Source organism: Babylonia areolata, chromosome 15 (genome assembly GCF_041734735.1).
Source record: "Babylonia areolata isolate BAREFJ2019XMU chromosome 15, ASM4173473v1, whole genome shotgun sequence".
NCBI lineage: Eukaryota > Metazoa > Mollusca > Gastropoda > Neogastropoda > Buccinidae > Babylonia > Babylonia areolata.
Window position 1 is genome coordinate 35,057,829 of NC_134890.1, and position 13,140 is coordinate 35,070,968.

Consider the following 13,140-nt stretch of genomic DNA (forward strand, 5'->3'; position numbering starts at 1 on the left):
TGCCTCACCCTCTCTTGAGTCTCTCCAGTTAAGCTGGCAAATCAGTTGTGGCTGAAAGTTACCTTGGTTTTAATGTATATAAACAACTGGACAAGAGAGAGAGGGAGAACTGCGATGAAAACTTACAGGAGGGAAGGGGACAAAGAGAGAAAATGAGATGAAGGTGATGGCACACACACACACACACACACACACACACACACACACACACACTGTTTTCGGCTGTTGGTTTCTTGTTTGTTTTTTGGTGTCTATTGTGGGGCCTCCAACCTCCTAGTTTTCCCACTTTCTGTTTTTCCCCTCTGTTTTGTTTTCTGATTTAATTTCTTTTTCTTTTTTTTCTGACTCTCTCTCTCTCTTTAATTTTTTTTTTTTTTAAGTCTCCATTCATTTTCTTTCCTTTTACTACATCCATTCATGCACAGTTCTTTGTCTGCCTGTCTTTCTATTGATGGACAACATTTGTCAACTTAAGTGTACCATTTGCTGCATGAACTTTGTCCAAGACAAATTTGTTGTTTTTTTTTAAAGTTTTTTTTTTCCATTTTTATCTTTTCTTTTTTTAAATTGTTTATTTATTCATTTATTTATTTATCTTTTTTTCAGTTTATTTCATCCTTATATCATTATCATTTAATTTTATTTCATTTTTATTACTATTTTCTGTTTTTATTTTTATTATTTTTATTATTTTAAATAATCATTTACTTCTCTCTTTATTTCTTTTTTTTTCCTCAAGGCCTGACTAAACGCATTGGGTTACGCTGCTGGTCAGGCATCTGCTTAGCAGATGTGGTGTAGCGTATATGGATTTGTCCGAACGCAGTAACGCCTCCATGAGCTACTGATACTGATACTAAGACAACTATTTGTTGCTTTAATTATTATTATTATTATCATTGTTGTTGTTGTTGTCGTTATTATTATAATTATCATTATTAATATTGTTATTATTTTTTTGTTGTTGTTATCATTATATTTTTTTTATTATCAAGTTGTTGTTGTTATCATTATCAACATCATTAATACTGTAATCATTATTATAATTAGTCGTTATAATTATTATTATTATTATGGTCAAGACTAAGAGGGAAACAGAGGGAGAGATAGAGGGGATCGAGAGAGAGGAGAGAGAGAGAGAGAGAAATGTCAAAAATAAAAGATCGTTTGTTTGCTTTTTTATATAACAAATAGTACTCTTTCCTATACCTATTGTCGCTGTTTATTGCGAAACAGGGATTAAATATTTTGCTGAAAATGTCTACACTCTACTACTGTCCAGCAGTGAAATGTACGCAGCCAGCCTCTAGCATGATGGAGAACCGGCTGTCGCGGGCGGCGGTCCGTTTATGTTACCGTGGATGCCACTCCTTCCCGTTCAACTCAGTGATTCATACGCACACAGTCTGATACACACAAACATGCGCGCGCGCGCGCGTGCACACACACACACACACTGACCAGAGGGAGACTCCACTGCAGAAAACAATAGGGGAAGACAAATGACTGCTACATCATATTGACGGGCCATGTCCTTGCCTCTGTTCCAAATGTATAAAAAGTTAACCTCCCTTTGCCTTTTACGACCATCAGCATGTGATTTTCGTTTGCAAGCATGGCCGAGCCATAATTGCATTGTTGTCACCACACACACACACACACTCTCTCTCTCTCTCCATTTCTGTTACAGACGCACAGAGAGAGAAAGAGGGGGAGTACGAAATAGCTTCTGAACCGGCACGTGATTGTGATCTATTTCGATCAGGCATATGTATCTCTCTCTCTCTATAATCAGTGATTTCGACCATTGAATTTTCAGTTCTGAGAGAGAGAGAGAGAGAGAGAGAGAGAGATCTACACGAGAAGCTTGTTTATTTCGATATGAAGTGAAGTCAGTATGTAGACTGTAACGAGGAGAATGTTATGTGGCCGCTAAATTACGAGGATGATGATGCTGTTCACACAGTGAAACTCCGGCGGGATGGAGAGGGTGGTGACAAGGGGAGAGAACCAGGGCCGAGAATGATGATGTTGCTTTAGTTCAATGAAAACTAGAGTCGGCACATAACAGGGTGAAATCAGAAACTGTGTGATAAGGTTTAATTTTGACTCGTATATAAAGCAAAACTAGATGTTGGTACTATTGCTTTATTTAATTGAAAGCGTTTTTATTGATTCTTTTTTTATGTCTTGGTTACATTTTCATTTTACATTCCATTCTTGTTCCGATTTGAAGACTGCACACAACAAGCAGACAAAATGGCTTCCCAAACAACGGAATGGTCCATCTGTCTCCTCATCCTCGCGGTGTCTGTGGCTCATTCTTTCATGGACATTGAGGAACTACAGTCCATAAACTACGGGATAAACATACTGAAGGAGCCTGTAGTAATACCCGAGGTGAGATTTTCTCAGCGTTGATTTATGCTGTAAATGTTTCCAAAAGACATGTCTGCAAACAGGGCAAGTCTGCTGGGTCGTCGAATTCTTATGTGCATTGGTTGTAGATCTGATTTAGTTTTTTTTAAATCGTTTGACCGACATCGAATTTCGATTTTTTGAGTGTCAGGCTATGATCGAATGGCAACTCTGTTTTGATAAGAACAGACATTTTGACCAATGCGGTGAATGTTAAACAGTCTGCTATGAATACCAAAACATTGCTGTCAAACTGCAGGTTATTTTCTCATTTCTGGTTTCAATTTTATACCGTACCTGGAAGGGTGCCTCATTAAACTAGAATCTGTTGAGAATTGCTCATCAGAAGCAACTACTTTGCAGAACGTTTCATCAACACCTGGAACAACCTTCTAGACTATGTAGTTACAGCACAAACAGTCAACACATTTAAGACCAGTCTGGATGCCCACTGGGCAAACCTACCGACACAATATAATCCTGCTTGCTATGAATAGGTAGGACAGTAAGATCTGTATTGCCACGCATGCAAGTAGTAGTCCAATTCTAACAGTGAACAGGCCTTAGAAAAGGCCTCAAGCACCAGGCACAAGTTCAAGTTCTTCTTCTTCTTCTTCTTTCCCTTGACTACCGCCTTCATCATTTTGAAGATTCTGTAGACTATAAGGGGGGTTTGCGTGCTTTGTGGATTCATGAGGTAGGGGTTTCTGGGCCAGGGGATGGGGGGTGAGGTATGGGGGCGGGGGGGGGGGGGGAAGGGGGGGGTATAGAGCGGGGGGAGGTAATCAGATTCGGGATTTGAAGCCTTCCAGGGTTATGCTGAGAGCAGTCTCAGCAGGAAGGCTGTTCCAGTTTGATACTGTTCGAGGGAAGAAAGACTTTTGCCTGTACAGTGTCCTGCAGTTGGAGAGGTGGTATGCTGCTGGATGCGATCCTTGGGTCCCAGTGGATGCTGAAGGATTTTGAGAGGGCTTGTGGCATGTGTTGATGATAAGACTGCCGCTATGGAACTTATAGAAGTTAATCAGTCTTGCCTTTCTCCTTCGCTCTTTGAGGGGAGACCACTGAAGAGTCTCCATCATGTCTTGCACACTGGATGTTTTCCTGTGTCGATGGGTCGCCCAGCGAGCAGCCCGGCATTGTACTGCCTCAAGTTTATTGATATCCTTCTCTGTATAGGGGTCCCACACAGAGCTGGCATACTCCAAGGTTGGGCGGACCAGTGTTTGGTAGGCTTGCTGTTTGATGCGCTGGGAGCCAACTTTCAGGTTCCGTCTTAGTAGGCCTAAGGTCTTGTTGGCTCGGTTGGAGACATTGGAGATGTGGGGGGTCCATCTAAGGTCAGAGGTGATGGTGATGCCGAGGTATTTGGATTTACTGACTAAGTCAAGGGTGTGGCCATGAAGGGTGTACTCTGATGGTAGGGGGTCTCTCTTCCGGCTCACTCGCAGGGTCTGACATTTGTTTGGATGGAAGCTCATAAGCCACTTCTGCTCCCATTCTGCAAGGCAATCCAGATCCTTTTGTAGGGCTTGCTGGTCGCTGGTGGAGGAGATGGTTTTGTGGCACAGGGTATCATCAGCAAAGAGACGAGCAGTGGAGGACAGTCCAGTCGGCATGTCGTTGATGTAGAGCAGGAACAGGCAAGGCCCAAGAACAGATCCTTGTGGGACTCCAGATTCTACAGGAACAGGACTGGAAGTGGCTCCATTCACCACTACAGACTGCTGTCTATCTGATAGGAACTTCCTGATCCAGGTGTGAACTTTCTCTGTGATGCCAATGGAGTGGATCTTGTGGAGCAGAAGGGAGTGGCAGACTTTATCGAACGCTTTGGAGAAGTCCATGATGAGAGCGTCTGTCTGTTTTCCGGCTTCGAGATTTACTGAGAGCTCGTCTACGAGTCCGATGAGCTGGCTTTCACAGGATCGCTGGCGTCTGAAACCGTGTTGTGCTTCGGTGATGATTCCATACTTTTCTGTAAAGTTCATAATAGAGCTTGTGATGATGTGCTCCATTATTTTGCATGGTATACTGGTCAGGGAAATAGGGCGGTAGTTTTCTGGGCGGTAGCGCTCACCTTTCTTGAAGACTGGGGTGACGTTGGCCATCCTCCAGTCTCTCGGAACTACTCCGGTGTTGAGGGAGCACTGGTACAGGAGTGTGAAAGCAGGAGCCAATTCTTCAGCAAGCTCACGTAACAGTCTCGGGCTGATGTCATCGGGGCCAGGGGCTTTGCTGGGATTTAGATCCTTGAAGAGTTTGGTTACTCCTGCTACTGAGATTTCTATATTGCTTAAGGTAGGAGAGTTTGATGGGGGGTCTGATGGTAGACCAGTTCTGTCGGTGAACTCCTCTTTGCTGCAGGTGATTTTCGCACTGAAGGCTGAGTGAAATTGCTTATTTAGTATTTCTGCTCGCTCTTTTGCACCTGAGACAAGTCTGCCGTTTTCCTTAAGTGGGGCAACATTTGCTGCCTCTGTACGTATTGCCTTAATGTATGCCCAGAATTTCTTGTTCGTCACTGGTCTTTCACTCGTGCTATCTTTGAACATGTTCTCAGTGTATCTCCAGTAAGAACGGCGCAGATTTCTTTGGACATTGCGCTTCAGCTTCATCATTTCTGCACACACTTTTTTGCTTCCGGTCTTTTTCCACCGTTTGTACAGTCTGTCCTGTCGTCGGATCATCCTCAGGGTGGCATGGTCTACCCAGGGCCTGTTGTTTTTTCCGCCTATGGTTTTCTTAGGGATGTGTTTCTCTGTCATGGAGGCGATACCTTCTTTTAGTGTGTGCCACAGTTGTTCTGCATCACTATTTATATCAAAGGTTTCCAGCACTGTATCAGAGAGTTCCGTTGAACATGATTTCAGTGAAAGCCAGTCCGCTTTGGAGAATTGGGGGACTGTGCGTTTTAATGGGCGTTGATACGCTGGGTTGGTGTTAAACACCAGGTAGACAATATCATGGTCAGAGAGTCCAGGGAGGGGCTCAATCCGCGGCACTAGGGATGGATGGCTTGTGAGGAAGAGATCTAGAGTATTCTCTCCTCTTGTTGGGAATGTGACGAGCTGTTCGTATCCAGCGTCATTGATTAAATCAAGAAACTGGTTGTGGATTTCTACGCATCTGGCTGGGCTTTTCAATGTCTTGGTGGGCCAGTCAAAGGAAGGGAAATTTAGGTCACCTCCAATGATGACTATAGCATTTGTTTGTGTGACCCGTTGGATGGAAGTCTCAAACTTCATTAGGCTGATCGCATCACTAGTTTTGGGTCTATAGTAGGCGGCTACTAGGAGTTGTTTTCTTCCTTTCAGCTTGATCTTCACCCAGAGCAGTTCACATCCATCCACTGACAACTCCTCTACCTCTTGGCATGGTAGATGATCCGCTACAGCTATCAGTACTCCCCCACCAAGCCGATCCCTGTCCTTCCTGAAGGTGGTGAAGTGAGGAGGGAAGAGCTCACTGGAACAGACATCTGAGTCGAGCGTGTGTGTGTGTGCATGCGTGTGTGTTGTGAAACTGGGAGAAAATTATGGGGGAAGGGGCAGAGCAACAAATGCTGAGCAGGGCTTCTGATAAGTTCAAATTCTTCAACCATAATTCTGTCTATGGGGTTCAGTCAACTCTGCGTTGCAACACACTTACAAAGGTAGGCATACCTTCTACTGTTCTAGTCATATTTGTCTTTGTTTCTAGGTCAGTGCTGTAAATTCTGATCAAATCTGCATTGCTACATACATGCAAAGGTAGGCATACCTTCTGGTCATCATTGTCTTTGTTTCTGGGCCAAGAAGTGGACACATGTATCGTGATCAGCTGATCATTTTATTCATTTATATCTCTCCTCTCAGCATGCTTGATGAACATCTGGTTCTCCACTGCCTAAGGGACTGGATGCCAAGTTAATATTTGATGATAATAATGATAATGGGCATTTGCATAGCAGCCTTTCTCTCTAAGAGCTCACATTAAAGAGAACTGTCTTAGTTAGAACTCACATGATGGATGTGCATGAAAGAAAAAGTTACAAATTTAGAATTACATGAACAACTGATGACCACTCTCTCTCTACCCCATCTTCGTCCCCCCTCTGCCTTCCCTCTCTCTTCTCTCATTCCTCATACATGCAGAGTGAGTTGGCAGGTATGGGGCAGCGCTTAGAAGTAAGAAACTCAGAATGTTTACAGATAGGTTTTGAAAATAGGAGTTTTTAGTGAAGAGCAAAAGGCAGAGACGGAGTCAGATGAACGGATGTGTTGTGGAAGGTTGTTCCAGATATAAGGAGTCAGCAAAGAAAGGAAAAAGCATTCACTGTTGGTTCTTCTGTTGACACAAAGAATTTTCAGAAAGTATTAGAATTTAGCAGAAAAATGGAGAGTAGTTGATGGAGTGTCACTGGTGAGGTCAGAAAGTTATGTAGGTCCAGTGGAGTGGAGAGCAGAAAAGCATAGACGTGCAACTTTGTATAATTCAATTGTGACATGCGTTATGTAATTTCAGACGTACCCAGATACAGCCATCGTGGTGACGTCACGCCATGGACAGCAGTACCAGTGTAACTACCCCAGTCACCAGGAGCAGAAGCAGCAGAAAGAGGAAGAGGAGAAGATGGCTCTGGAGACAGGGGTGGTGGAACTGTTGAGACCTCTGTCACAGCAACCCTGCTTGTTCAAGGTAAGACAAATAGGTCAAACGCTTAAATCTTTGATATGTTTGTCAGAGGAATCTTATGTTATCTCTTCAGTTGCTTAAACATGTACATATTTTCTCAGTGTGTATTGTAAACGTTGTTATATATTATTGTTATTATTATTATTGCTATTAGTTTATGATCATTATTATTTTGAATATGATGATGACTATTTAGTTGGGTTATTTTTTCATTATTATTGTTATTGATGTTGGTGTCGTTACTGTTGACTGGTTGATTGATTCAGTGATTGATTTGTTAATTGATTGATTAATTGGTTTGTTAGCTGATTTATTAACAAGTCAAACTTAGTTACTTATTGTTTATTTGATAATAATATGTACAGAAAAGATCTGAGCACATCACTCCTCTTTTGCAACATCTCCACTGGCTACCTGTTTCACACAGAATAAAGTACAAGATCAGCACTCCATGTTATAAATGTATTCACAAATATGCCCCTTCCTATCTCTGCGGCTGCCTTCACCTCTACACTCCATCTCACTATCTACGATCGGCTTCGGATCTACTCTGTTTACGCATACCCAGATTCAAATACTTGACTGTTGGCCGCCATTCTTTCTCTGTCTCTGGACCTTGTAATTGGAATGAACTTCCTCTTTCTCTTTGTCAGGTCTCCACACTCAGCTCTTTCAAGTCTGGCCTTAAAACCCACCTCTTCCCAAAATAGTCTCCCTTCCCTGCCTCTTCCATGTCTTCAGTTTTTCCAGTTTTAGAGTTATGCATGCATGTGAATGACTGGTTCGAAAGCACTTGATTTGTCTCTGCACAAGATTCAGCGCTATATAAATATAATTATTATTATTATTATTAACCCTTTTGATGGTTCAGGCGCTGATGAGTGACTTCTTAGTTGAATGCTTCAGGCGCCGATCAGCAACCTGTACGCTCAATGCCTCAGGCGCCGATTGGCGACCTGTACACTAGAATTACCAGCTTTGCTAGTTCTTCTTTTCGTGAAAGCACATAAGTTCAAAATGTTCACCACGTGTTTCTGGAACATCTATTATGCGTTGAGATGCAAGTTGATGCAAGTTGTCGAATATTTCCAGATTTATTTAGCAGATTTCTCCAGTCGAAGTATGGGCAGCACTTCGCAAAACAAACGGAAGGGTGTTTACAACAGCATGGAGGCATTGCAAATGAATTTAGATGATAATTGGCCTGCTGGAGTGCTGATTGCTGACAGTGGCAGTTGAGAAGAATTCGCCAGACCAGTCGAGAATGAGTGTGTGGTGGTGGTGTTTTCCCTCATGGAATTGCTGGTGATTGTGTGTGTGTGTGTGTGTGTGTGTGTGTGTGTGTGTGTGTGTGTGTGTGTGTGTGTCTCATCTCTGCATATATATGTGAGTGCACATTTTATTACAGTGTGTAATGTCTATGTTTCCAGTTGTATTTCCCAGTCTTTGTGTTCATTTTTCACTTTAAGTGATGTATTTTATGTTTAAAAAAACTAAGGTATGTGAAATACTCAAAAGTACATACTTTTTCTTTTTCATCAACTGATTTCAAAATTCAGTTAGTGCGTTCATGCAAATAATCATGCTTATCATAATTTGCTTTCTTTGTCCTTTAAAATGAATGAGCTATGAATGAAGAAGATTCAGTGAGTAAAAACGAAGTTATGGCAGGTCAAAGTGGGTTGGTGGTGACACAGTTTTTCCTCTCCTGCACAGCTGGTTTAGACAGAAGTGTACTGCTGTTCAGCTGGTTTGTACAGTCAGCTAGCTCTGCATCTCTGGTGATGAAAGGGTTAATGTTAACAATACTCAAATGTGTAAAATATTCTAAAAATATCCTTAAATGTGTCAGTGTAAATTTTTTATGTGATCTCTTTGAATGCTGAAACATGTGCATGTCTTTTAAACATTTCAGTATATATATATATATATATATATATATATATATATATATATATATATATATATATCTTGCATTTGTATTGTGAACTACATGACCACTTTGTAATTTCTCTTGAGAGAGAATAAAGTTCACTTGACTTGGCTTGAACAGTTGAAGGTGCTAGCTTTCTCCACAGGTTATTATTCTGTTCTTTTATTTTGGCAGTAGGAATATTACAGATTCACTCATCTGTTTCAGCAGTTTGGTAAGTCATGAAAAAATAGAAGAAAAAAGAAAAGAAAAATAAAGTGATTAAAAAAGGTAAATAACTAGTAATATATACCTATATTATATGCAGCAGCCCTGAAAACAAGTGTGTTGGCAGTAGGGCAACAGTCGCAGAATACAGATGTAAAGTCCTGTATGGAAATGAGTCAGCATGGTATTTGAAGACTGTAAATACAATGAAAAAATTCAGAATGCTGTTGATGAATCAGCAAATGATGTTTAGGATGATGAACTGACCGATATTATCTGATGAAGGTCATGCACCTCTCCAGATTTAAAGTGGACCTTTTTTCTCGTTCACAGACAAAGGACTGGTGGACGTACGAAGTCTGCTATGGAAAATACATTCGGCAGTACCACGTGGAAGGCAAGTAGCTATCTGTTGGTCTGTTTCAGCTGATATCTGTTTTGGTCACATCATATATTTCACACCCCTGTGGCTTTGTACTGGTAATGTAGCTTGGTTATATGAGAACTCACAACTCTACACATTTTCATTCAAGAATTAAGATTTTAGGCATGGCAGTAATAATAATACTAATGATACATAGTTTTTCTATGGCGCGATATCCAGCACCAATGCTGCTCAGAGTGCCTTACATCATCCAGTTAACTATAAACATGCCTTGAAAACATATCAACCGCTATCTGACCATGGAAAACATCCAGTGTGTTCATATGAATGAAAAAGCACACTTAAGAGATGAATCAGATTATAAAAGCTATGAAGTAAATAAGGCTTAGATTAAAACAAAATGCATTTCATAGAACACGCATGCACACATACACACACAGACACGTGCGCACGTGCACAAGCATGCGCACACATGCATGCACACACACACAGATGTCCGTCCCTTACAGACACAGTCACACACTCACACACAGACACACACACACACACGCTGACATTAAATATCAACTGCACTGAAAACAGAATTGCATAAGCATTCAAATATTTCTTATTTTCTAACATAGATTTCTGTTCGGACATACAAACATGCCTACACACTTACACACGCGTACCAGAGCACTGTACCCTCACAAACACATGCATGCATGCACACACACACGCATGCATGTACACACACACACACACACACACGCCCATTAAAAATAACCAGATAGAAAAAAGGACATGACATGTAAGGCCAAAACTACATAAAATACACAATGCATTAAAACAGGACTACAAAAATACTAGTACAAAGATACTTGCTGACAAATATACCTTGGTTTAACCGTTCCGCCCAGAACAAAAATGCTTATGGAAAAGGTAAGTTTTCAGATCTGACTTAAAGGAATGTAGAGGCATTTCTAAGAGATTAAGGTAGAGAGTTCCACACTTGGGGAACCTGAGCTCTGAAAGACCTATTTCCAGCACATTTCAGATTAGTCCTTGGAACTTTAAGCAGCTTTTCAGAACTGGATCTTAATGTTCTGTGCGGTTCATAAGTTTCCAGTACAGAGGAGAGGTACAATGAAAGAGACTTGTCAAAATGTTTGAAGGCGAGTGTTGCTAACTTATAGTGATTGCGGGACTCAATTGGAAGCCAGTGTAATCGATTCAGCAGAGGTATAACATGATCAGATTTCTTTTTGGCAAGAACCAGTCGTGCAGCATTGTTCTGAATTTTCTGTAATCTGTTGATGGAGGAAGATGGTAAACCTGCAAGAGAAGAATTGCAGTTATCCAGTCTGGACAGGACAAAAGGAAACCAACTGAGCCATGTTTTTCTCTGTTATGTATGGTCGGACTGAGGCTAGTCTTCGGAGATGAAAATTACATGAGTGACACAAGAATGAAATTTGGTCGTTCATAGTCAATGTTTGATTGAGATATACACCCAGGTATTTGGCTGATGTTTGAAATGCTACTGAAGCAGGGCCAAACGTAACTGGGTCCTTTTCTTTTGCCTTTAGACGAGTTAGGTCTCCTATGACTTAGAGTTCGGTTTTGTCTTCATTGAGCTTTAGCTTGTTTTTGTCCATCCATGTTTTTACATCAGCTACACAAGCTTCCAATTCAGTAATGACTGTTTTAAAATCAGATGGTGGAGTGGCTTTTTGTAATTCTGCATCATCTGCATATTTATGGTAACCAAATGAGTGACTTTTGAAAATGTCAGATAAAGGGTGAGTGTACAAACAAAGTGAACAAGATAGACCCTAAGACTGATCCCTGAGGGACACCAAACACAAGAGGAATGACTTTAGAGGTGCAGTGTTTTACTTTAACCTTAAGTTGACGATTTGAAAGATATGAAGAACACCAATTTAAAGCAGTAGATTTAATGTCAATGGTAGTGCTAACATGATTGATAAGAATTTGGTGGTCAGTTGTACCAAATGCCGCTGACAGATCTAAAAATGCCACTACAGATGTAACTGTAAGTCTTTTGTCTGTGTTTGAGAGGAGACTATCTGTGACTGAAAGAAGGGCTGTTTCTGTGTTATGGCTTTTCCAGTAAGCTGACTGAGAAGTTTCAAGCAGGCTGTTTTCATCAAGATGTTCCTGGAGCTGATGTAACCCAACTTTTTCAATGATTTTAGAAATGAAAGAAAGATTAGAGACCGGTCTGTACTTTTTTTAGCTGATTTGTGTCCGAATTGTGCCTTTTCAAAAGAGGGGTGGCAATGGCCAATTTAACTCAAGACAATCATCAACAATGCCTGACTCTAGAGAATGATTAATAATTCTGGTGATCATGGGGAGAAGGTAATCAAGACATAATTTCAAAAGTTAGTGGGCAATGGATCAAGGTCACAGTTCATACTTGAAGATTTAAGAATAAAATCTGTTACAGCTTTTTCAGAGACAGGTCTAAAACATGTCATTAAATTTCCTTTAAAATCATTAAACTGGTCATCTGGTGGGATAGCATTCAGTTCTTGTCGGATGTTTACAGTTTTGTCATTAAAATAATTACTAAAAGCATCAGGGAGATCCTGAGTGGGAATGTTTTTGGCAGCAACAGTTCTCTTTTTCAATGAACTGGTTTGATACAGCATAGAGCTGTTTGGACGTGGAACACTGACTGATGGAGGCGCTGAAATGTTGATGCTTCGCAGCTGTCTGCATGTCATTCAGTTTTTTTACACTCCTTGACATAAACCTGTCTGGAGACAGTCAGTTTGTTGGAGCGCCAGACGTGCTCGGCCTGTCGTTCTCGACGCTTGGCGGCCCTCAGTTCATTAGTCATCCAGGGAGCAGAGGGACGGTCAGTAACAAGGCGAGTGGAGAGAGGGGCATGCTTATCCAGTATCTGACGGAGGCCGGTGTTGTATGTTGTCAGAGGAGAGAGGGGCATGCTTGTCCAGTATCTGATGGAGGCCAGTGTTGTATGTTGTCAGAGGAGAGAGGGGCATGCTTGTCCAGTATCTGACGGAGGCCAGTGTTGTATTTTGTCAGAGGAGATGAGCTTGAGTCGATTCCATCCATGAAGGATTTGATGTCAGCCTGGAATACCTCAAGGTCAATCATCTTTGTGTTCCGTGATGTAACAAAACGTTCTGGTCGCTTCAGTCTCTTAAAAGGGATGTCATAAAGAATTGCCATGTGATCAGCAAGAGCCAAGTCCATGACCTTAAACTGGGGGGTGTGAATGTTCTCTTGAACCACAATCCAGTGGAGAGTGTGACCATGTTTGTGGGTTAGTTGACATATTAACTGTTTTAACCCTTGGTGGTGAAGTAGAGTTCGGAACCGTAGTGTATCTGAACTGCTGGTCTGTTCATAATGAAGGTTAAAATTGCCAGTTAAAACGGAGTCTCCTGCTTCTAGGTTGTATTTATCCAGGAGATTAGAAAACTGAGCAATAAAAGTCTGGGTGTTACATTTATTGTGTCGACTTGGTGGGGGTCTGTATACGCAA

The 13,140-nt window shown here is 41.4% G+C and overlaps 1 protein-coding gene across 2 annotated transcripts in view; it reads left to right on the forward strand.

Annotated features, from left to right (window-relative positions):
• Nucleotides 1–2,248: 2,248 nt before the first annotated feature.
• LOC143290604 (protein OS-9-like) overlaps nucleotides 2,249–13,140 on the forward strand; it is a 47,475-nt gene continuing 36,583 nt past the window's right edge. For both annotated transcript variants that reach the window (XM_076600201.1, XM_076600202.1), the window contains exons 1-3: nucleotides 2,249–2,400; nucleotides 6,925–7,098; nucleotides 9,569–9,632. In XM_076600201.1, coding sequence (XP_076456316.1) covers nucleotides 2,260–2,400; nucleotides 6,925–7,098; nucleotides 9,569–9,632 — 379 coding nt within the window. In that variant the 5' untranslated portion in view covers nucleotides 2,249–2,259. The remainder of the gene's footprint in view (nucleotides 2,401–6,924; nucleotides 7,099–9,568; nucleotides 9,633–13,140) is intronic.